Source organism: Urocampus carinirostris, chromosome 9 (assembly GCF_059441175.1).
Source record: "Urocampus carinirostris isolate Australia breed hairy pipefish chromosome 9, RoL_Ucar_1.0, whole genome shotgun sequence".
Classification (NCBI taxonomy): Eukaryota; Metazoa; Chordata; class Actinopteri; order Syngnathiformes; family Syngnathidae; genus Urocampus; species Urocampus carinirostris.
The window spans coordinates 10,852,564-10,876,216 of NC_142357.1; the positions used below are offsets into that span (position 1 = coordinate 10,852,564).

Here is a 23,653-nt window from a genome sequence, read left to right on the forward strand (position 1 = left end):
GAGTTGAGGTAGGAGAAGGAAAACGAGTAGGAAGGGAAGTGTCTATGATAAGGTGAGTTAGAAACGAAGAGGGAGAATGAGTGAGAGAGGGAGAGAGAGAGCAAGAGAGAGTGAGAGTGAGAGAGATAGAGAGAGAGAGGGAGAGAGAGAGGGAGAGAGAGAGGGAGAGAGAGAGAGGGTGGGAGGGTATCCTCCTACAGTACATCCGCTTCATGCCGCAAACTCACATTGAGTAAACGCTCAACACTGCACCTGCTCCAGTAAGGCCAAACACTCTTTGGTCCCCTGCACTTGTGTATTTTCTCCACTCGCACGATGCTTCTCACGTTGGCACTTCTTTCCATGGTCTTGACAGGTAAGCTTGGCTATCTTAAACTTCATGCCTATGTTTACATGCATTTTACAATAATAATAAGGTTTGTGAGTTCATATAGTTTCCCTTTCATCGTGAAAATTGCAATTTTCCATCTTCGTTCATTAAATGAGATGTGTTGTGTTTTATCATATCACAATAGTTCGAGAAATAGTGCAGGCGTAGCCCTCTGTAGAAGAACCAACTTGGCGCTTGAGGAAAAGTGCTGAGAAATTGGCTTTGGGTCACTTTTCAAGGTTCTCATTTCAGGAAATGTCAATGGAGGCGCTTTGTATGAGCTGACTGAAAGAAACTGCACTGTGTCCCCACCGGTAAGCTTTGAGTACTGTTGGTATCTTTTTATTTCAAATTCAAATTAAAATAAAATTGCTTTTTGCCAAACTATTTTATGATTTACACATATTGCATGTATACTTTTTTTGTTATTTTAAAGGGACATTGTTTATTATTTAGTGGTAAAAACCTAATTTATTTCAAAATTACAATATTGAGTTAAATAATAAGCTAGAATACATGAACTATCATACAAACGTGTTGTTGGTTTTTTAAATACTTGTGAGAAATGTTGACGTTATTGCCTGCTGTCTTGCTGCCAAAAACAAAAACCTTGTGAAAAGCTTGGGGAAAAATGAGAAGAAAATCCATGCAATATGTTACTTTGAGTCTCTGTATCCTTCTTTGTGCTTTGTAGCACTCGTTTTCAGTTGCACGACACGGTAGAATGACAATGGTGGTCAGATACTACACAGTGTATTTCAAAAAGAGCAATTTTGTCTTTGAAAGATGTTTCTGTATAATTTGACTGTTTTGTTTTTCATTTTTAAATAAGTTATTTAGTTAATTGTCTATTCATTCGTTTATTTACTAAACTGGCCGCACAGTGGTGAGTGATTGGAACCTCCAGCACACAATTTAGAGGTTGTGCATTCAAATCCTGGCCGCAGTCTTCCTTTGTGAAAATTTGTGAGTTTAAATTAAATGTTTCTAAAATTGTCATACTTTTTTCTATCACTCCTACCTGCTAACACTACCTCTTTGCGCGTTAGACTACCACTTTTTGCACCTTCAAAACACTTATCGCGTTGTTGTTTTTTTAAATAGCGCTTTTTCAAATTTAAACAACCAAATAAAATGTAGACTCAAGTTAGTATTTGAGTTTACGGCTGCTTGGCTGTTTTATTTTGAAGTTTTGTGCGTGAATAAACCACCCCGAAGATCGCATTAGATTTCTGTTTTAGTAAAAGTATGCCACTTCCGGTTTTTAGTAAACATATGTTGTTTGTTTGTTTTAATATCCTTGAGATGGATTGTGTTACGGGCGGAAAAGAAAGTGCGCCCTAATATCTATCCCTTTTTATCGTCAAAAAGTTGTCATGTATGATAACAAAGTCTAAATGAGTCAGATTGTTGTTGTTGTGCAGGTGCTTCAAACGCTTTGATGCCTACGCACAGTTAATGATTACAAGGAAAGATACAGAGATAGCCGAATCAGCAGTTTTTTATATTTTAAATGAATCTGTCTTTCATTTGTTTTTATGTCTGCGTGTGTATTTCAGTACCTCCCAAGCACAGCTGTGAACAGCAGCGTCCGGTTGCAGGATCTTCGAGAACAAATGATGTCCTCCAACATCTCGGCCTATATAATCCCAGGCACGGACGCCCACTTGGTAAGGCATTTGTCAGTCATCATAAAAGAGCATTTCTGCTTTCTGCTTGTGTGATGATTAACAGCAATGTTGTGCCTCAGAGCGAATATATTGGAGCACGTGACGCCAGAATGGCCTTCATGACCGGCTTTACGGGCTCTGCAGGTACAGTTATCCCTCTTCTTCCTCGTCGTCCTTGTCTTCGTCCTTCCAATGACTCACCATCCCACATTTTAGCTGCTTTTATCCTCCTACTGACAGCATCCCCCTCACTAAATCTGAAAATGATGATTTATTCGCGATTAATGATCCCACTCACTTGATCCTTCCATGTGGAATAATGAGATGAAAGATGGCGAGTGTATTGGTTCGCTGTTATTAAATTCCTTCAATCTCCCAGTGTCCCGTCCTGCATATATTATTCGAGATTAGCCGGACCGCAGTGCGTTCATTGGCATCTGTGACTAAGAATCCCCGTCTGCAGGGACGGCCGTGGTGACGCCGGGGAAAGCGGCACTGTGGACTGACAGCCGCTACTGGGTCCAAGCGGAGAGACAGATGGACTGCAACTGGGAGCTGCAAAAAGATGGTGGGAGTCACTCTGGGGGAAAAGTGGGTCAGAAATAACCCAATTTGGGTAAAGCGCTGAGCAATATTACCTCTAAGCTGCGTGTGTGCGCAATTTGCGCACTACCCCGAGCTTTTACGCGCACAAGAAAACCTAGCCAGCTCACAAAAATCAGGGCTCAAAATCAAAAGTAATTAAGTCAAAGTTACAGTGCATGAAGGTAAAAATACACGGGGTTCCCTGACGCTGTGTTCTAAATGCAGTATTTTGATGTCAATGTCGAAGTAGAACGAAGTTGAGTAAAGTCAGTAGAGTTTTTCGAGAACTGGCTTCTTCGGCTTGGCTCACTAGAAAGAACCGGCTCTTCCGGGTCCCAAACGGCTCTTCAGGTTGTTTTTGTTTCTTTAATCCCTGCACGACCAAATATTATGTAAAATTGTGCACAAAATGCCTTAAAGGAAGGGGGGCAAATAGAACAAAAAAGAAAAAAAATACCAAAATGAAAAAGTAGTGAAAAGCTGAGAAAAAAGAAACGAAAGGAAGAGAAAAAGAACGAAAAATTCAGAAAAAAAGCCAGAAAAAAAGAAAAGAAAGAAACAAAGGAAAAAAGAGGAAATAGAGAACAAAAAGAAAAAAGTAACAGCTAGGAAAAAATAAACACAATGAGATTTTTTTTAAAGGAATTGAAAAAAATAGAAAAAAAAACAGGGAAAAAGAAGAAAAAGTTTGTGTTACATTCAAATAATTTCCAATTATACCAAGTCAATCTTGTTGCCAACATTGTACTTCCACTAAAAAATGTGATTAAATACAATTCTGTATTGTGGAACCAACTAAATAAGCCCCCAAAAATGTTAGTATTATGCGACAAAAGATACCAGGAAAAAAAAGAAATAGAAATCTTGTGAAAGAATTGTTGTGAAAACAAATGACTTTTGTAGGCCGTACAACCTTTGCAATAATACATCAGTCAATTCATTCAAAAGTGAAACATTTTTTTGCATTGCCGGAAACTCAGCAAAATGTAACTTGATGTCAAGTTTTGGACATGTTTGATAATGGCTTAGTTGCCGCACTTGGGATTGCTGTTGCTCACTGTTGTTTCAAGTATTGCTCACCGACTTTGTGTGAACGCTCAGACCCGTGGAAAATTAGAGGGAACATTGGGGCTGAGTAATCCACTATTTGGGTTTATCTGACCAAACCTTTTGTATGGATAACCAAAATTTTTCACTGATAATCACTGTACATGCCTTCCCCATTTGGTATGAAATTAAATATATACATATTTTCACTGTGTTCAAATTAATATCGCTAAAATTTGTAATAATTTTGTTTTTAAATAAAACATTAAAATGCAAATTGATCTTTTTCGTTAACAGGCAGCAAAGGTCTGAATGTTTTGTTTAGAACAGTCATTTTATTTCTTATTACCCCACAAAGAGGATTGTTTTGTTAAAATCATTCACCCCCGAAAATAAAAATGTTGTTAAAAGTAATATGTAAAAATAAACTACTCCTCAAAATTGGTTATTGTGTTTTTAACAATGCAAAAAGAGGATTATTTTTGGTTAAAAATAATTTCCCCAGTATTTGATCATTTTGTTTAAAACAACTCTCCAAATGTGTCGTTTGGGGTTTTAGCGCACGTAAAAATATATAGGCTTGTCGAAAACAGCCATTAAGAAATGGGTTGTTTTGTTTTTAACACCGCAACAAAGAGCATTGTGTGTCATGATTGCCCATTACCCTCACCTGGGCCTGCTTGTTTGGCACCAGCTGCTGCTCGCTGTCTAATTGGTTCCCCTCCTATTTGAACTCAACGCTTCCATTCACTCCTTGTCAGTCCGTCAGCGAACCTCCGCACATGCAAGGCAAGCACTATTTGAATCTGGCTCCCGTCTGTCCCGTCTTTACCTGTATCCTGCTCGTGTCCCGTGGCTTCCCGATCGTCTCCGGCTTCATGAATTTTTCCTTCCTTCCTTCGACCACGCTCCAATCTCTCGCCCCGGCTACTTGACCCGTCTTTGCCCACCGGCCACACTCTGATCTCCCATTCCGCCTACTCAACTTGTTTGTGACCATCGACTACGCTCCGATCCCCCCGTCCCGGCTACTCAACTCGTTTCCGTTTTGTTCACGTAGTGGTTGAGCCTATATTGAACCCATCCATCCATTATCTGCACCGCTTATCCTCAGTAGGCTCGCGAGGGTGCTGGAGCCCATCCAAGCCATCCTCGGGCAGTGGGCATGGGACACCCTGAACTGGTTGCCAGCCAGTTGCAGGGCACACAGGGACAGACAACTCACTCGCTCATTCGCACCTAGGGACAATTTGGACCGGCCAATTAACCTGACATGGATGTTTTTGGAATGTGGGAAGAAACCGTAGTGCCCGGAGGAAGCCCACGCAATCACGGGGAGAACATGCAAACTCCACAAGGAGGTTCGATCTCATGACCTCAGAACTGTGCCACACACGCGCCAACCACTGCGCCGCCGTGCTGCCCTATTTTGAACCCAATTTGGGTTATTTAAACTAAGCGGTTTGGTCACCTTGAGTCCCTGTATTTTGTATTGTTTGTATTCGTTTTTGGTTGTTCTTCACAATACAGTGACCTCTAGTGTTTAAACATTGCACAAATATTGGACTTTTAAAAGAAAAGCAGATTTAGGTTGTGTTATAAATTGATTATCCGTTAGGAGTGTGAAATAGAACTTTGCTATCGATCTTGTTCAAGTGTATATGTCAAGACCAGGGTTGGGTAGGGTTACTTTAACTTGATTACTTTCAATTACTTTTGGATTACTCCAATACCAAATATGCTAATAAAAGACAATATAAAATAAATATAAATAAAATATGACTCACAACACGTGGTAAGCTTTCTCTCCTGGCATTGATCTCTTTGATCTCTGGCAAAACTAACATAAAATGCGACAGAAACAAAATGAAAATAAATCCAAACAGCTTGCCAGCACCATTTTTGCCGTTCCATGTATTCCAAGCCTGCACAAGATTTAGTAATTTTATTCATATTTAGTTTCTTTTGTCTTTTATTAGCATATTTGGTATTGGAGTCATCCAAAAGTAATTGAAAGTAATCAAGTTAAAGTAACCCTACCCGACCCTGGTCAAGACACAGAACTCATGACTCTGTGTAATTTGTGTCACTTCAGTGTCCATAAGCAGAATTGCAGAATGGCTCATCTCTGAAGTACCGTCCGGCGGCCAGATCGGATTTGACCCTTTTCTCTTTTCGCTCAGTCAGTCGCCGCCAGTTTAACTCTGTTGTTTGACTATTTCATGGGGTTTCATCGGCTTCCCTTTCCCATTTAGAAACGCAGGAAAGCTATGCAGTCACTCTGGAGTCCAGCAAACGCATTCTCAAGTCGATGCCCGGCAACCTGGTGGACCGGGTCTGGTCGGAGCGACCACCTGTCCCGCCCGATGACCTCATCCGCCTGCCTGACAGGGTCATACGTGTGTTTGCTTACCCTGATAAATACCTGAAATAATGCTGCTAGGTCGGAAACAGCCGGTTGATATTTTTACGCTTGTCAGGAGTTCTTCCGGTGTCCATCAGCCTCTTAGCCGATGAGTCACACAGTAGCAAATGCAACAAATGGAGAGCATCGTAAATCTTATGCTTGCCGAATTTTGACTGCAAATCTAGATAAGGAGACTTAAACCAAATGTTTAACTACATTGCTGAGATTTTAATCCCTGTGCAAATTTACAAAACATATAAAAGGCACATAATGGTTTGCTGCAAATAGATATTCTTAGTTAGCAGATGTGTGGGGGATCTTCTCTGTTGTTTCTCTGTTTGCTTTGCTGGAGTTAGGGTTTAGGTAAAAAAAAGGGGGGGACACTGGGAAACATAAAAAAAAACTTCTTTGTTTTCTACATAAAATAAGATCTAAAGATAAGTATTATAATTTGAATTAGTAAGGAAATTAAAAAATCAGTAATAAGTAAAAAAAATGTAAAGGTAACATAAGACTTGAATAAATACAGTGTGCGAGAAGAAAAATCAAATTAGTTTTAAGTAAATGTCTCTCTCTTTCTCTCTCTCTCTCTCTCTATCTCTCTATCCCCCCCCCCCCCCCGTCTCTCTCTCTCTTTCTGCAAAATAAGGAGAAAAGACATCAATGGCTTTTGAACTTGCAGGGAAAACAGGAGAGAAACCCTTACCTCAGATAAGATATTCCAACCTGCTCTAAAAGCTGTCCCTTTCGTTTTATTAGATCTCCCAGGTTACTTAAAGAAGATCGGCACTCAAGAGTGTGGAAAATAAAGAACAGCAACAAGATTGGCTGATAGTGACAATGTTGTAGACAGTGCATTAACGTCAAAACAACGGACAACAGTGAGGTATAATAGTCTAAATAACAAACTGGCATACTATGCACTCTCCTTTGCATGTGTCCAATATTTCTATCTATCTATCTACCCTGGTCATAACCGACAGCAAGACAAACACATTCACAAAAACAAAGAAAAGAAAAATAAAAAAATATTAAAAATATAATTATCATAACCATACCAGTTTGGCACCAACGCGATACTTGCATAAGAGTACGAAAAATATATGATTTTCACAAAATTTTAAATTGTAATATAAGGTCAAAAGACTTGCAGAAGCATTAATTTCATTTCTGTTTTAAGAAATCATTAGCATCATATGCCTTCACGTACGTTATGGATTTTGATTTTTAAAACATCGGACAGCCAAATTGGTAGTACTTAGTAATTACTAATAAGTCGTACTTATCTTAAAACGGTTTGTAGAACCTAGTAAGTGACTAATGTCAGATAGTAACATCCACAGAAAGGTCCTGGCAGATGAAAGTGGACCAGATCCGAAATCAGATGAGAGAGAATCCTTACGAGCCCACTGCTCTTCTGCTCTCTGCACTCGATGAAACAGCATGTAAGTGACTTCCAGATCAGAAAAATAAATTTATACAAATCTCATAACATGTATTTTTTTCACTCTCAAGGGCTATTCAATATGCGCGGCAATGACGTTCCATACAACCCTTTCTTCTACTCTTACACACTTCTGACCATGGATGAGATCTGGTACATATATTTTTTTAATTCTAATTTGAGGCCATCAATGATCAAGAATTGCTTCTGACACATACCATTTAAATACTCACACATCTTACTGTTATGTAACAACATGTTTGTGGTATATAAGTATCATTTTCAGTAGTGCGTCTGCCATAATTCAACATCCGTCACCCAAAATATGTCTCTCTCACACCAATTTTTAGGGGTTATAAAGTCAAATTGCTTCGTCTGAATGTGTGCATATAACAGTTTGCTTCTCACGGTTACGCATCATGCATTGAGTTCTGCATTCTGATTGGATAAAGAGTCTCCCCAGTTATTATTATTTGACAGTATATCTAGTTTTTTGTATTAAAAAACATGAATAAACAGAACTTTTATTTGTTAAACACATGCTTGAGCCTGTTTAAAGGGGTTTGCTCTTTGGTTTTATTGTATACAACAAAAAACAAAATGGCTTCTACTTTACAGATTTTGTCCATCACGTGTTCTTCTTGGAACGTAACCTCCACAATAGATTAGGGATAACTACAAAGTAGAATATGTGTCACTTGGGTTTGACAGTGTTTCATTGGTCTCTTTGTGACAAAATGTCACTAGTTTAGGAGGTGTAGTTTTTTTTATTTTTGTGTGCGACACAGTTTCTGCAACGTTTTAGTTGTTTGCGTGTAAGCTTGAGGGTTTTAGTACTGTGTGATATAGTGTCACAGTAGGGAGGTGAGCTTTCAGTAGCACGTGCCAGTGTTTTAATTAAGTAAATCTTAATGCCATCCTCTGAACCTTTTATTTTTTATCAAATCCCCCAGGTTACAAAAGCAGCTCCAGGCTTAAAGGTGTCTTGATCACAGAACAGTAAAATGATTGGCCGATAGAAATAATGATGTAAACAGTGTGTAGAGGGATTTTTTATCAAGAGAGTGTGCCAGTAATGTTAATAAGTAAATAGTGAATGGACTGCATTTATACAGCACTTTTAAAGTCATACAAGACCTCCCACCGCACTTTACAATGTATTTCACACTGACCCATTAACACACACAGACAATCACACACCGATAGCATCATCAGCCATGCAAAGCACTAGGGGTACTATGGTTTCAGTGTCTTGCCCAAGGATACTTCGATGTTTTAATTCGGAAGAACAGGGAATCGGACTTTTGACCTCTTGGTCCCAAGACAAGCATGCTACCTCTCGAGCAACTGCTAAAACACAAAACATTTTAGTGGCATTTAAGTATTTCATTGATTTCTGTAGTATATTTTCAGTTTGTGCACGGTAAAGTTCTAGCAACGTAATGTTTTTTCAGTTTTGTGTGTGTGTGTGTGTGTGTGTGTGTGTGTGTGTGTGTGTGTGTGTGTGTGTGTGTGTGTGTGTGTGTGTGTGTGTGTGTGTGTGTGTGTGTGTGTGTGCTTGAATGAATGTACTTATAGTCTGAGAGAAAATGTTATAGTGGTGGGTAAATGTTTTAAGTCATGTATGTCAGTGAGAACAGAGTAAAAACATTTTACTTGCATTCAGTAGTGTACGTGTGAGAGTTATTCCTGCAATAGCACTTTTTTATGTGATGATTTGATCTGCATCTTGATCCCCAACCATGTCTGCCAGGCTCTTTTTGCACACCGAACGGGTGACGGAAGAGCTGAGGGTGTACTTGAACGCCTCATGCAGCGGTCCACTCTGCGTGCAACTTCGAAGCTACGACGCCATCTTGGGTCACCTGAAGGAGTATGTGAACAGCCGACCGGAGGCCAAAGTGTGGATCGGCACGGAGTACACCAACTACGCACTTTACGAGGTCATCAAAGCACAGGTACGGAACCTCGTTTGGACGATTGATGCGTACTTAAGAGACAAAAATGTGGGTGACCTGGGAAAACATTTTGGGTGAAGACACCTTAACAGTGCTACCAAATATTACAAATCTCCCTTATTTAACTTTGCCACTTTATACCAAATTACAAAATATGCATTTTTATATAAAAAAAAAACAAAAAAGTCTACAAAACAATGATTAAACAGCGTTCATTTTTGTATTGACAATGTTGATTGTTCCTTGCTTATTTATGATGCCTTAGTGTCACCTGCTAGATTTTTGCAGAAACAACAGCTTTGATGTCCAGTTTCTGACATTGTCTCAGAACAACGTTTTTTGATCTGTTTCATCTGTAAACAACTTTTCACCCACTGAAGTTGAATATGGTCAGTTGACGAGGCTGCTACGTTTGATTGGTTAAATATGGTAGAGCTGGGCTGAGTTCTGCGTCAAAATAAATGTGCCTTAGCGGAGACAGACAGCTGCGTACTTACGTGGGGGGATTTGTTGCCTAACATAGCTGAGTAAAATTACAGTTTTTTCTTCACAAATTTACTCAAGTAAAAGTAAAGGTATAGGAAACTAAAAACACTCATAGAAATACAGTGGAACCTCGGTTCTCGACCATAATCCGTTCCAGAACCCTGTTCGAAAACCGATTTGTTCAATCACCGAAATCGTTTTTTCCCATTAAAAGTAATGTAGATCATTTTTAACCGTTCCAACACCCTGAATGTTTTACCTAAACAAAGCTAACCCAGGCTAATCGTACGTTCGCGTTATCGTAATCTTCTGTACGAAAGATTACGCTAACATGAACGCGTAAAAATAAACAAAGGGTAAAGAAAAGAATTATGAATAGGATTTCTTACCTTTGTGGTGCTCAGCAGAAGCCATGCTGTATGTATAGCAAGATCGATAACTCGCAGACTTTCTTCATATTTTGCTACTATTTCTTTCTTAAATGCAATACTTGTACGCACTACTCTTCTTTTTTCACCAGTAGCAACATTTCTGCTTGCACCGACCTTCTTCGGAGGCATAATTAGGGGCTAAAACACTTCCTACACCTATTTTAAAAGCGAAAGCAAAACGAAACACGTCCACACGTGATAACAGTTCTTCACGAGGGGTGGGGGCAATCTATACCCGTACGCCGCTCAGCATCGCACCCTAGCGTACCGGTGTTCGAACTCCGATTATTTGACTGAACAGCGAAGCAAGAATTTCTCTAAATTTTGGGTCGAGAACCGATTTGTTCGAACTGAGAGGCGTTCGAAAACCGAGGTTCCACTGTACACAATTTCCCAAATCTTACTCAAATAAATGTCTGCAATCAAGTAACCTAAAAAACACTTGCAACACGTTTATTACATGTTTTCTTGATGTTCATCCTTCAGGACAAACTAATGAGCACTTCCTATTCTCCTGTGCTAACCACCAAAGCTGTGAAAGATGAAACCGAGCAGCGCATATTGCGGGACGCTCACGTACGTCAACCTCACACAAATGCATGAGAAATTTACTATTGTTATTATTATTAGCAGTGGTCTTGGATTGTTAAAATTGAATACAGTTCGCTTCAGATAGGAATATGTACTTTTTTTCCTTTTAATTATAAACTCATTGTGAAGATACTCCAGCTCTAGTTGTGGTTGTGTCGGCGTTCTAGGTAAGAGATGCGGTGGCCGTCATGCAGCTTCTAATGTGGTTGGAGAAGACGGTGCCGGCAGGAAAGGAGACGGAGCTGAGCGCCTCTGCATATGTCAATCACTGCCGCAGGTCAGGCTCCAAACCTAATCTCCAAATCACACATCAACTTAAAACTTTCTAATCTATTGAGGCAAAACAATCAACACACATTTGTTAGAACTCTTTATGGGCCTGTGATGATCCAAACACAAGGCATGAGTTTAAAAGCAAAAATGCCTTTTTTTATTCATCTCTGGGGGTGACCATTTTGAGAGTAGGTGCCTCGGGTTGGGTACATCACAAACGCTTAGGTTTCAGCTGCCCACCAATCTTAGCTTTCTTTCTTTCTGAAGCAGAGCCACGATTGGCCGCAATGAGAATTGGATCTCACCAGTGACTTGCAGTGAGGTTCGTGTCTGATGAAGCACGGTCTGATTTACAAATCAATGAACCTACATCTATTTCATCATTTAATTGGGAGAGCAAGAACGCAATTTATAACCTGTAATATACAAAAAAAACATTCTATTGTTTTACCTCAACCTATCAATAAAGTTTATGAGTTGATCCCATTGAATAGAATCATCGATAGATGCTCCAGTCTGGAAAGTCTACACAACAAGAAAAAAATCTACATGACTTGACTTGCTGTTAGCTTGCTAATACCATCTTTAATTCTATTATTTGGGGCTGAGGTGTATGTCAAGTGTGAATCTTTGGTCTCACTATCGCCCGCTCTCATGCCGCAAAAGAATTGCGTGCCTCACTCTGCAACTGCAGACCCCCAGCAATAATAATACTTAACATACTAATTGTATTAATAATACTCACAATATAATATAAAAAGTCTGCAATTTGGAAAAAGAAAATTACAGAATTGTTAAGCTAAATGAGGAACAACTTAAACACTGAACAATATATTATATTATCTCATCTCATTAGCTGCACCGCTTATCCTCAGTAGGGTCGCGGGGTATATTATAATATAATATATTAAATTAAATATGATACGTAATAATGTATTGTATATAATAATGTAATAATAAAATAATCTATATAATAATGTATTTTATATGTAATTATCTTATATTTCCATCATGACAATTGAGGCATCTGATTGCATGTTACTGATTAAAACAGGTAAATATTGCTTCTTAACTCAAATTTAACAATCACAAATGCCCGTCTTTGGACTACTAAGCTCGCGAAACCTACAGTGCATCCGGAAAGTATTCACAGAGCTTCACTTTTTCCACATTTTGTTATGTTACAGCCTCATTCCAAATTGTATTAATTAATCTCAAAATTCTACACAAAATACTCCATTATGACAATGTGAAAAAGTTTTTTTTTACCTTTTTTGAATTTATTAAAAATAGAAAAATAAGAAATCTCATTTACATAAATATTCACAGCCTTTGCCATGAAGCTCAAAATTGAGCTCAGGTGCATCTTTTTTCCACTGATCATCCTTGAGATCTTTCTATAGCTTAATTGGAGTCCACCTGCAGTAAATTCAGTTGATTGGACGTGATTTGGAAAGGCACACACCTGTCTATATAAGGTCCCACAGTTGAGTGTGCATGTCAGAGCACAAACACCAAGCATGAAGTCAAAAGAACTGTCTGTAGACCTGCGAGACAGGATTGTCTTGAGGCACAAATCTGGGGAAGGATACAGAAACATTTCTGCTGCTTTGAAGGTCCCAATGAGCACAGTGGCCTCCATTATTCGTAAATGGACGACATTTGGAACCACCAGGACTCTTCCTAGAACTGGCCGGCCTTCTAAACTGAGCAATCGGGGAAGAAGGGCCTTAGTCAGGGAGGTGACCAAGAACCCGATGGTCACTCTGTCAGAGCTCCAGCGTTCCTCTGTGGAGAGAGGAGAGCCTTCCAGAAGGACAACCATCTCTGCAGCAATCCACCAATCAGGCCTGTATGGTAGAGTGGCCAGTAAAAGGAACATGGAAGCCCGTCTGAAATTTGCCAAAAAGCACCTGAATGACTCTCAGACCATGAGAAACAAAATTCTCTGGTCTGATAAGACAAAGATTAAACTCTTTGGTGTGAATGCCAGGCGCCATGTTTGGAGGAAACCAGGCACCGCTCATCACCAGGCCAATACCATCCCTACAGTGAAGCATGGTGGTGGCAGCATCATGCTGTGGGGATGTTTTTCAGCAACAGGAACTGGCAGACTAGTCAGGATAGAAGGAAAAATGAATGCAGCAATATATAGAGTTATCCTGGATGAAAACATGCTCCTGAGCGCTCTTGACCTCAGGCTGTGGCGAAGGTTCACATTTTTCAGCAGGACAACAACCCAAAGCACACAGCCAAGATCTAAAAAAATTAGCTTCAGAACCACTCCGTGAATGTCCTGGATTGGCCCAGCCAGAGTCCAGACTTGAATCCGATCGAACATATCTGGAGAGGTCTGAAAATGGCTGTGCACAAACGTCTCCCATCCAACCTGATTGAGCTTGAGACTTATTGCAAAGAAGAATTGGCAAAACTGCCTAAAGATAGGTGTGCTAAACTTGTGGGATCATATTCAAAAAGACTTGAGGCTGTATTTGCTGCCAAAGGTGGATCAACAAAATATTAAGCAAAGGCTGTGAATACTTATGTAAATGTGATTTCTTAGTTTTCTATTTTTAATAAATTTAAAAATAAAAAAAAAATAAAAAAAAAAAAAAACTTTTTCACATTGTCATCATGGAGTATTTTGTGTAGAATTTTGAGATAAGAGATTAAATTAATACAATTTGGAATGAGGCTGTAACATAACAAAATGTGGGAAAAGTGAAGCGCTGTGAATACTTTCCGGATGCACTGTAAATAAAATTTGGAAATTATTTGTGTTAACATTTACTCGTGAAATAAAAAAAACATCTATATTTTGTTAGCAAGCAGAAAGACAACAGGGGCCCAAGCTTTGAGACCATTTCAGCAAGTGGACCTAATGCTGCCCTGGCGCATTACAGGTAAATGTCAACATGTGTGCCTATGTGATTCATTTGCTCAGTGTTGCGAATTCCAAACAACTGTTTTAGCCTGATGCTAACATATAATGGGAAATGCTATAAGCAATGGCTAACCATTAGAATCTTTCAGAAAGGCGTTGCTTATAATTGTTCCTTTTGGCTGCAGTCCAACAGCAGAAAGCAACAGGAAGTTGACGGTGGACGAGATGTACCTGGTGGACTCTGGTGGCCAGTATTTGTATGTAACAAAACAATACAAGTCTTTTTTGGATACTTCCGTGTCAGGACTCTTTCCTCACTGTCAGGGACGGGACCACAGACATTACAAGGACAGTGCATTGGGGTACTCCCACAGCTATGCAGAAGGTAATACATAGCATAGGGAATTGCGGTATTGGGCGTGTTATCGGAAAAAAAGTTACTAGCTGCTTCAATCAAATAGTAACTGCGTACTCCCCAGATTACGAGGGGTGTTAATCAGAAAGTATCTATCGAGTTATGAATTACCATCAGGGTTGGGTAGGGTTACTTTAACTGGATTACTCTCAATTACTTTTGGATTAGTAAAATGCCAAATATGCTAATAAAAGACAAAGGAAACTAAATATGAATAAAATTACTAAATTTTGTGCAAGCTTGGAATACATGGAACGGCAAAAATGATGTTGGCAAGCTGTTTGGATTTATTTTAATTTTGTTTCTGTCGCATTTTATGTTAGTTTTGCCGGAGATCAAAGAGATCAATGCCAGGAGAGAAAGCTTACCACGTGTTGTGAGTCATATTTTATTCATATTTAGTTTATTTTGTCTTTTATTAGCATATTTGGTATTGGAGTAATCCAAAAGTAATTGAAAGTAATCCAGTTAAAGTAACCCTACCCAACCCTGATTACCATATATACTCACATTGAAGCCGACCTCCTAAAATGGCTTAAAAATAGCCACATAATAAAAGATATGGGAAAAAAAAATGTACACAAACCTGTGGAAGTAGTAAACCCTTAATATCTTGAGAGCTTGCAAACTAACATAGTTGAGACACTCCATATTCATTCTGTCTATGAGCTTCAAACCACTTGAAGATTTGCTTCTCTATTTTTTTCCCCAGGCATGGTGAATAGCAAAAATAATTCTAAAGATAAAAAGATTGAATTTCAGCTGTCTTTTACCATAGATTCTATGCTCAAGTTTTGCCCCATTTATTTTCCGTTGGCTTGTTTTTCCTACTTGTTTGCGTGTATATATGGTAGGGAGAATATCAGAATCTGAGTAGTGAGAAGTTTAGCGCCCTCCTACTCTATGCTTGTTGTATTTTCTAGGTCCATATAATCACGCCACCCTCTATAGGAGTTGTGTTTAGGGTTGAAATGCACATGCTAACTGGAAAGAGCTGATGGTGGTGGTGAGCTGTCTCGAGCACACAGTTATGTCTCTAAGAAGACACCGTCTCTGTAATTTTTGGAAAGTACATTTCAACCATTTGTCCATACATTCAACAACATTTTGTATTACAAATTGTAATCCTGCAAAGTAATTCTTATTCTCACTAAATGTACCTGTAACCTTTTTCTGTAACCCTAACAACATACAATACATTTTTTGGGGGTGTATTGTTTATGCAACACTGTTACATGTATTCCGCTACTCCCCAACCCTGTGGTTAAACAACCAATGCTTAATATTTAATCACTAGGTGGTATTGTTGTCTAAATGCAAACAAAAACCAGTGCCACGGAGCACATTGTCGCAGCATAATCCCAGACCAACATGGCAAAATACAAATTTAACGACCTATGATTTTTTTATAAAATATTAACGTCAGTTCAGGTATTTCTGCCTAGTATTCATATCCTTTTTTTACTGAATGAAAGTTTTGTTTATACCACTAGGTGGCACTAAATATTACACACTATCCCGTTAACATTTTGTAATCTTGCTTGTAAATCGAAACTCAGGTCCAAAAAAAAAATGGAGAAGACCATTAGGTCAAGAAACAGAACATGATCAGGACCCAAACGCGTGACGTTCTCACACAAGCTTTTTATCTTATAGGAAATGGGGAGTCATGCACGTTAGGCAGCGGTCTGGCGTGGAAAGACAGGAAGCCAGAGACCAACGAGATCGATTCCAATTGCCTGAGTTGATATCGGACAGATGGGGGCGATACCGGACAGGACGGGACAGACAGGATAGATAATGAATCAGGATATCGAAAATAAACAGGACAAAAATGGACGGAAACTAAACTGAAAACTGATATTAAACATGACAAAATAAACGGGAACAATACTGTACAGGAAATACCAACAGGACAGGAGTCGAAACCAACGTCTTGCGGGGCAGAAGTCCGTTGACGGGCTGACAAAGTAAGAGAGAGTGCACTGAGCTTAAAAAGACGGAAAGCCAATCTGTTAATGAGCCGCAGCTGGCGCCACGCGGGCGGGGCCAATGGCAACCGTGACAGGTCTATGTTTATTAGCTGTTGTATCTTAAGGCTCCAATGTTGAGGAAATAAGCCAGTGTTTTGACATTTTTACTATTAAATCAAGTAAGATTGACTTATTTTTGTCTTCAACAAGGAGGCCTACACCAGAGTATTAATGGGCAATATCGAAATATCTCGCACAGTATTTCCATCAGGGACCAGAGGTAAGGATATGCTGATTCACACAAAAGCATTGGCCACTAGATGGCAATATTTGACAATTTCTGTGTATGCTCGTTCTGCATCTTCAGGTGCCAACATAGAGATGCTGGGACGCAAAGCATTGTGGGAAGTGGGCCTCAACTACGGCCACGGCACAGGACACGGGGTCGGGAATTATTTTGGTGTTCACGAATGTACGCAGCCTAATTTCTCTTGCACTTACACGCACACACACATTTTCTATATCTACACATTTTCTATATTTGTGACATTTTTGCCGCGAGGGAAGGTAGAAAAATAACCGAATTCAACAAGGTATCAAATATAATGAGTTTAAAGAATAAAATTTAAATGTTTCAAAACATTAAAGAAAATGCACTAAATGTCCAGTACTACAGAGCTAAATAGAAAGCTATTTTGAGGCGTTTCAGAAGAATCACTGAGTAAATGGTTAATTCGAATATTTATTTTTATCTAGGTATTGTTTTTTTTCTGTTATTTTCTTTCAATTGCATGTTTTTTTCATTCCTTTTTTAATATAGTACTATTTACAGGTTTATTCTGCATTTTGTTTTTCGTAAATACACAAAAGAAATATTATAATTTAGTAATGACAAAGGTTATACCTTTAATCCTTTGTTAAAGCGCAAAAATATCAAACCTTAATTCCAATCTAGAAAGCTATAATGTTTTAACTAAAGATTTTAAGCACTCAGCTTTAGATATTCGTATTGTTATACTATTATTTTGTTCGTATACATATTTTTCTATTTTTTTAGGATTTCTAACATACAATCATGTTGAAATTATAATACTTATTGAGTACTGTACTATTATGATGATATTTTCAACCAATTTTGTGGGTTTTGTGTTTTGGGGTGGGTTGTATATTTACATTTTTTGTTTTATTTCATAAACAACGCACTAAAAGATTGAGACTTGTATTTTATTTTCTCCCAAATTTGTGGGTTTCTTTTGTTTTGTGTTGTTTTTTTTTACCTATTCTGTTTTCCTATGCGCCGCGACTTGGTGAGGCTAAGCTGTGCAGATAATAGATCGTTGGGTGGATGTTTTCTTATATAAACATCGCGCTTAATTACTGAGGGATAGTTTCATCTTTTTTTTTCAATTTCATTGCTTCTTTTGGTGCTTTCTTAAACTTTCCCCCGTTTTATCACAGATACATACACAAACAAACCCCCCAAGGAGGAAACAATTATGCTAAGAGAATGGTCTAGGCTGACCGCTTATCCTCAGTAGGGTCGCGGGGGTGCTGGAGACAATCCCAGCTATCTTCGGGCAGTGGGCAGGAGACACCCTAACTGGTTGCCAGTCAGTCGCAGGGCACACAGAGAAAGACAACTAACTCGCTCATTCACACTTTGAACTGGTCGATTAACCTGACATGCATGTTTTTGGAATGTGGGAGGAAACCCGCACAAGCCCAGGGAGGACATGCAACCTCCACACAGTAAGGTTTGGAGCAACACGAGCTCATTGGAGAAAAAACAGGATGAATTTGTCATGACCAGAACAGGATCAGGACCCAGATGCGTAACGTTTAGTAAAGTTTATTGAGAGAAAGAGGAAGGGCAGCGCCTGCGATCCAGTGCTTGCTGGACGCGGGAACCAAGCTGCTCACAGAATCGGATCGTGTTCCATATGCGGAAGTGGATCTTCCGGAGCAGTAGATGGTGGTGCCGAAGACGGAAAAAACAGGTCGATAGCCGGGAAAGGAGAGCAAAAACATGGTCGGGATCAGAAATGGGTCGAAAGCAGGGACGGGAGACTAAACGTGGTCGGGGTCAAAAAACAGGTCGTAACCAGAGACAAACGGGGAAATCAGGATTGGACGGGACGAAAAATGGGTGCAAAAAGCGGTACCAACGGGAGTCAGAGTCAAAGTGCTTCCTTGTAAAAACAGAGTTTTGCCGACGGACTGACAACAGGCGAGTAAAAGGACTGGGCTTAAAAAAGATGGGGAACCAATCATGTAGTCACCAGCGGCTGGTGCCAAACGAGCAGCATAGGTGATACTGATCAGTCATAATGACAGAAATATTTAACCACAAGCACTTTACATAATACTACTATATTGAACCAAATTTGAATGTTATTTTTGTTTTTCATCTGTTTGTTTTTTTATCTTCTGGATTTTTAGCAAGCCACCTGTTTCTCTTTTTGCCACATGTCAATAATAATGTGATGAACCACATAAATAAAACTGTGTATTCCATTTTTGTTTAGGGCCTGTAGGTTTTCAGAGTAACAACATTCCCTTTAGAGAAGGCATGTTTACGTCGATAGGTGAGACGTTTTAGTGTTCATCATTCACATGTTTTGAATTCTATTTCACGTTTGAGATGGGGCGTAAACCTGATTTTGTTTACAGAACCCGGATATTACAAAGATAACGACTTTGGGATTCGCATTGAAGAAATTGCGGTGGTTGTGCCCGCTCATACAAAGGTCATTAGGCTGAGACGTTATTGGTCATTATGTATTTTATTATATATGGGTAACTTAATACTTTGTCCTGTCCCTCTTTTTTAGTATGGCCACAACTACTTGACCTTTGACATCGTGTCTTTGGTTCCGTATGACCGCAAGTTGATTGACACTTCCCTTCTGAGCACAGTTCAGGTAGTATAACGATTATAACAACAAACAATGACTTTTAGTGTTTAGAATTTTAACATGACAAGTTTTTGAAAGAAAAAAAAAAGGTCATCAGTTACAGCAGCCCCTCTGCATAATATGATTATTCATCCACGGAAGAATCTCTTACTTAACATTTTTCATATCTCGAACGAATTTTGCAAATAAGAAATAAGTGAAAACCGATTAATACGCTCACTTATAGTAATATTCTCTATACCACACTCCACAACAGTATGCATATGTTGTCTCGAAATGTAAAAGAAATCAATCCTTGAATAGCTGCCATGAGGGTTTGAATAGAAAGTATAGTCTTTAGTTTGGAGGTTCTTATCTCTCCATGGATCTATCAGTCCCAATTCTTTAGTTATGTTATTTGATCCCTTTTAATTAACTGCTTTCAAAGGATGTGAAAGGCCATCTAAGTTGGCAAATCTTTGGAAATCCCTACATTGTTTGACACTATGAATGCAGCACTCTTTACAGAAGGGATATTCTAATCCAAAATCAGTTGGGCCAAACCTTCATATCAATAAGCTTAGTTACCAAACAAGTGTTTTCTTATTCTACCCTGAAAACGTGCATTGTCATCTTCTCCTAAAACTGTCAGAACCCGAACAGACCGAGTACCCAGACACGTAACGTTTTCACACAAACTTTACTGTCGCCGGACCTCGTCCTCAGTCCGGCGCAACTGCTGCAGGGCGGAGGGAGTTTCCAGCTCTCCCCAATCTGCGCTTGTATGAGTGTTTGCTTGGTAAATTTCTGGTCAGTCCGTACAGTCAGAACCTGCACAGACGAAGGACCCAAATGCGTTTTCAAACAAGCTTTATTTTACGGGAACGGGGCAGTCATGCGCGTGAACACGAACGCCAGTGATGCGGAAGAAGTGAGACAGAAGACAGGAAGCCAGAAGCAGACGAGATCAAAACCAGACAGGACAGACGGGATCGATACCAGATACAGGATACACGAGCAGATACCGGATAGGACGGAACAGACAAGATCGATACCTGATACTGGATCCACGAGCAAGATACCGGACAGGACGGGACATATGGGATCGATTCTGGATACTGGAGCAAGATACCGGACAGGACAGACGGGATCGATACCAAATACTGGAGCAAGATACCATACAAGGCAGGACAGACAGAATCAATGCCGGATACTGGATACACGAGCAAGATACCGGACAGGACGAGACAGACGGGGTCAATACCGGATACTGGAGACTGGAACAAGATACCCGACCGGACGAGACAGGCTGGATCGATACCAGATACTGGAGACATGAGCAGGATACAGGACAGAGTCAAAATATAAGTCTTGCAAGTGCAGAGGTTTGTTGACGGACTGACAAGGAGTGAATGAGAGCACTGAGTTTAAATAGGAGGTAAGCCAATCAGGCAACGAGCTGCAGCTGGCGCCAAATGGGCAAGCCCAAGTGAGGGCAATGGGCAACCGTAACAAAAACTTACATTATCTTCTGCATAAAAATCTAGCCTTGGCTTCTTCTTCACTGACATCTTGCGTCGTAGTCTGAAAGCTTGTTCAGTTAGTTAAACTGATGGCACCCCAAAAAACTTTTTCAGCCCAAAACTTCATGCAAAACCTAAACCACTTTATAGCAAAGGATTATCTTATCATGTTCCTTTTCTTATTACTATATTTTGATGTTCAAATACTATTTGAATGTGTTTTATTAGTCAGGAAGATCATTTAAAGAGGCCCTGGAACTGATTACTTATGGTAAAAATTCGTTCGAGGTCCAAAAATTTCGAGATACGAGCCCAGTCTGGAAACAAATTAATCTCATATGTAGAGGGGCCACAGTACTATAAATAAATACTCACATGGAGCAAAAATACTTTCTTGTGAGCAATATTGTGGAAAGCAGATAGCATTTTGGCTGTTGTGTTCTCTTTAATATAAGAATGCAAATTTTAACTCTCTTGCTACAGCTGCAATGGTTGAACAATCACTATGAGAGCATCCGGAAGCTGATGGGCCCCGAGCTGGAGCGTCAGGGCCTCCGTGAGGAGAAGAGCTGGATGTTGAGAAACACAGAACCTTTGCTGGAGTCGGGATCTTCGTCATATGTGCGCTCTTCTTCACCCACTCTCATCACTCTGGCTGTGGCTTTCTTATACAATGCTGGGCTCTAAAGTGAAGGCTAATTATTAAGTATACCGTTACTGTTTGTCAGAGGGAGAAAAACACTGTAATTTTTAAGACTTTTCAACTATCTAATCATACCTTGTAACTTACTGTACTGTACATTTCAAAAGTTGTTTGGTTAGTGATTGGGAATATTAAGTTCCAAGAAGCACTTGTAATATTTTGTTACGCTTCTAGGTTGTGGTTTTAGATTAAAAGGACACTGTGTATTCTTTAGCACCTCCTAGTGGTAAAAAAACTTAATTTATTGATAAAACAACAATTTTGATCATACAAGGTTGCATTTAGTTATTGGTGGGGTGTGTCGTTTGAGGTGTCCTTAAAAAGTTTGAAATTACATATATTCTCTATAAAGTATGTGTTAACAATGCCCAACTGAGTTCGAACAGCCTTTTTATAGTTTTTTCCGCACCTCGCCTATCTGCTTTTTTTTTATTCTTACCCTTGGTGTTCCAGCCATGGAGCGCATTACTTTGGAGTAAAGGAGGAGAGGGTTGGTGGGAGAAGTGTGACTTTAAGTGCGTGCTGGTGGTTTTCTTTTATCTACGCTGAAAATGGTAAAAGTAAGAAAAGAACTGCTTCAAATACAGCCCAAATGCCAACCCAAACCCCCAAAAAGATGAAAGAAGAGTCTATTGAGCGCAACAAAAAGGAGCAGCAATGATGATTTCTGTCACGACCAGAACAGAAGTAGGACCCAGATGCGTAACGTTAATCACAAGTTCATTGAAATATAAAGGAAAAGCAGCGCCAGCAATCCGGTGCTCACTGGACGTGGGAAGCAAGCCGCTCACGGGATCGGAACGGAAGTTGATCTTCTGGAGCGGGAGACCGTAGCGTTATTAGACTGAAAAACAGGTCATTAGCCGGGACGAAAGATCGAAATGTGGTCAGGGTCAAATATTGGGTCATTAGCCGGGACGGTAGATCAAAACGTGGTCGGGGTCAAAAAAAACGGGTCGTATCAGGAAACTAATGGGGAAACCAGGATGAGTGGAAAACGGGTGACAAAACGGGACCGACGGGAGTCAGAGTCGGAAATGCTTGCCTTGTGAAAACAGAGGTTCGCTGACGGACTGACCACAGGTGAGTGAAAGGACTGAGTTTAAGTAGGACGGGGAACCAGTCAGGTAACGAGCAGCAGCTTGTGCCAAACGAGCGGGCACAGGTGAGTGTAATGATTAATCATGACAATTTCAACCCGAAAATGGCAGCAGCCAGTACAATATTTTGAAGTGACGGACACCACTTTCAAATACTTGTAGGTCATCTCTCTCATCAGCCGTACCGCTTATCCTCATTAGGGTCGCGGGGGTGCTGGAGCCCATCCCAGCAATCATCGGGCAGTGGGCAGGGGACACCCTGAACTGGAGTGCCCGGAGGAAAACCCACGGGGAGAACATACAAACTCCGCACAGGAAGTCTGGAGCTGGATTTGAACCCACGACAGGTTCCCATGACATGAACTGTGCCGCACAAGCGCTAACCACTGCGCCGCCGTGCTGCCCACACTTGTAGGTCAAAAATAGCTTATTTATTTTACATAACATGTGGCTCAACTGGAAGGAGCTGACCTGATTTTCCACCATCTTACTGCTACGGGTACCTCCAATAAACAAAAACTTTGTGAAAGGCTGGGCAAAAAAATGAGCACCTGTTTTCAGTTTCACTAAACAATACAGCGACATCTAGTGGCCAAATCTGATAGAGTGTCCCTGTAAATAGAAATTATGGTAAGCAAAGTGCCATCAAGTGGTGATAAAATGCCACAAGTACTTCACAAGCCTTTATTTGTCCATTTCTATATTTTCTGACTAAAATGCAGCATTTTATTGGTAATTTTATTTTGTCCCGTTAAGCACCATATGGGCAGCTCGGCGGCTGAGTGGTTGGTCCACGGTACAGTTCTGAGGTTATGGGATCAAACCTTCCTGTGTGGAGTTTGCATGTTCTCCCCCGTGCTTGCGTGGGTTTCCTCCCACATTCTAAAAACTTGCACGTC

General features: G+C 39.9%; 1 protein-coding gene across 1 annotated transcript; it reads left to right on the forward strand.

Annotated features, from left to right (window-relative positions):
- The first annotated feature begins 222 nt into the window (after nt 1-222).
- xpnpep2 (X-prolyl aminopeptidase (aminopeptidase P) 2, membrane-bound) lies at nt 223-22,022 on the forward strand. Its single transcript, XM_088343984.1, has 21 exons — nt 223-355; nt 623-684; nt 1,930-2,040; nt 2,121-2,184; nt 2,504-2,608; nt 5,768-5,854; nt 5,928-6,071; nt 7,423-7,524; nt 7,595-7,676; nt 9,277-9,481; nt 10,885-10,974; nt 11,157-11,266; nt 14,088-14,165; nt 14,332-14,403; nt 14,471-14,531; nt 16,745-16,814; nt 16,902-17,006; nt 19,060-19,119; nt 19,205-19,281; nt 19,366-19,455; nt 21,435-22,022. The coding sequence occupies exons 1-21, from the start codon at nt 316-318 to the stop codon at nt 21,636-21,638; spliced, it is 2,019 nt and encodes a 672-aa protein (XP_088200110.1). The 5' UTR covers nt 223-315; the 3' UTR covers nt 21,639-22,022.
- The last annotated feature ends 1,631 nt before the right edge of the window (nt 22,023-23,653 follow it).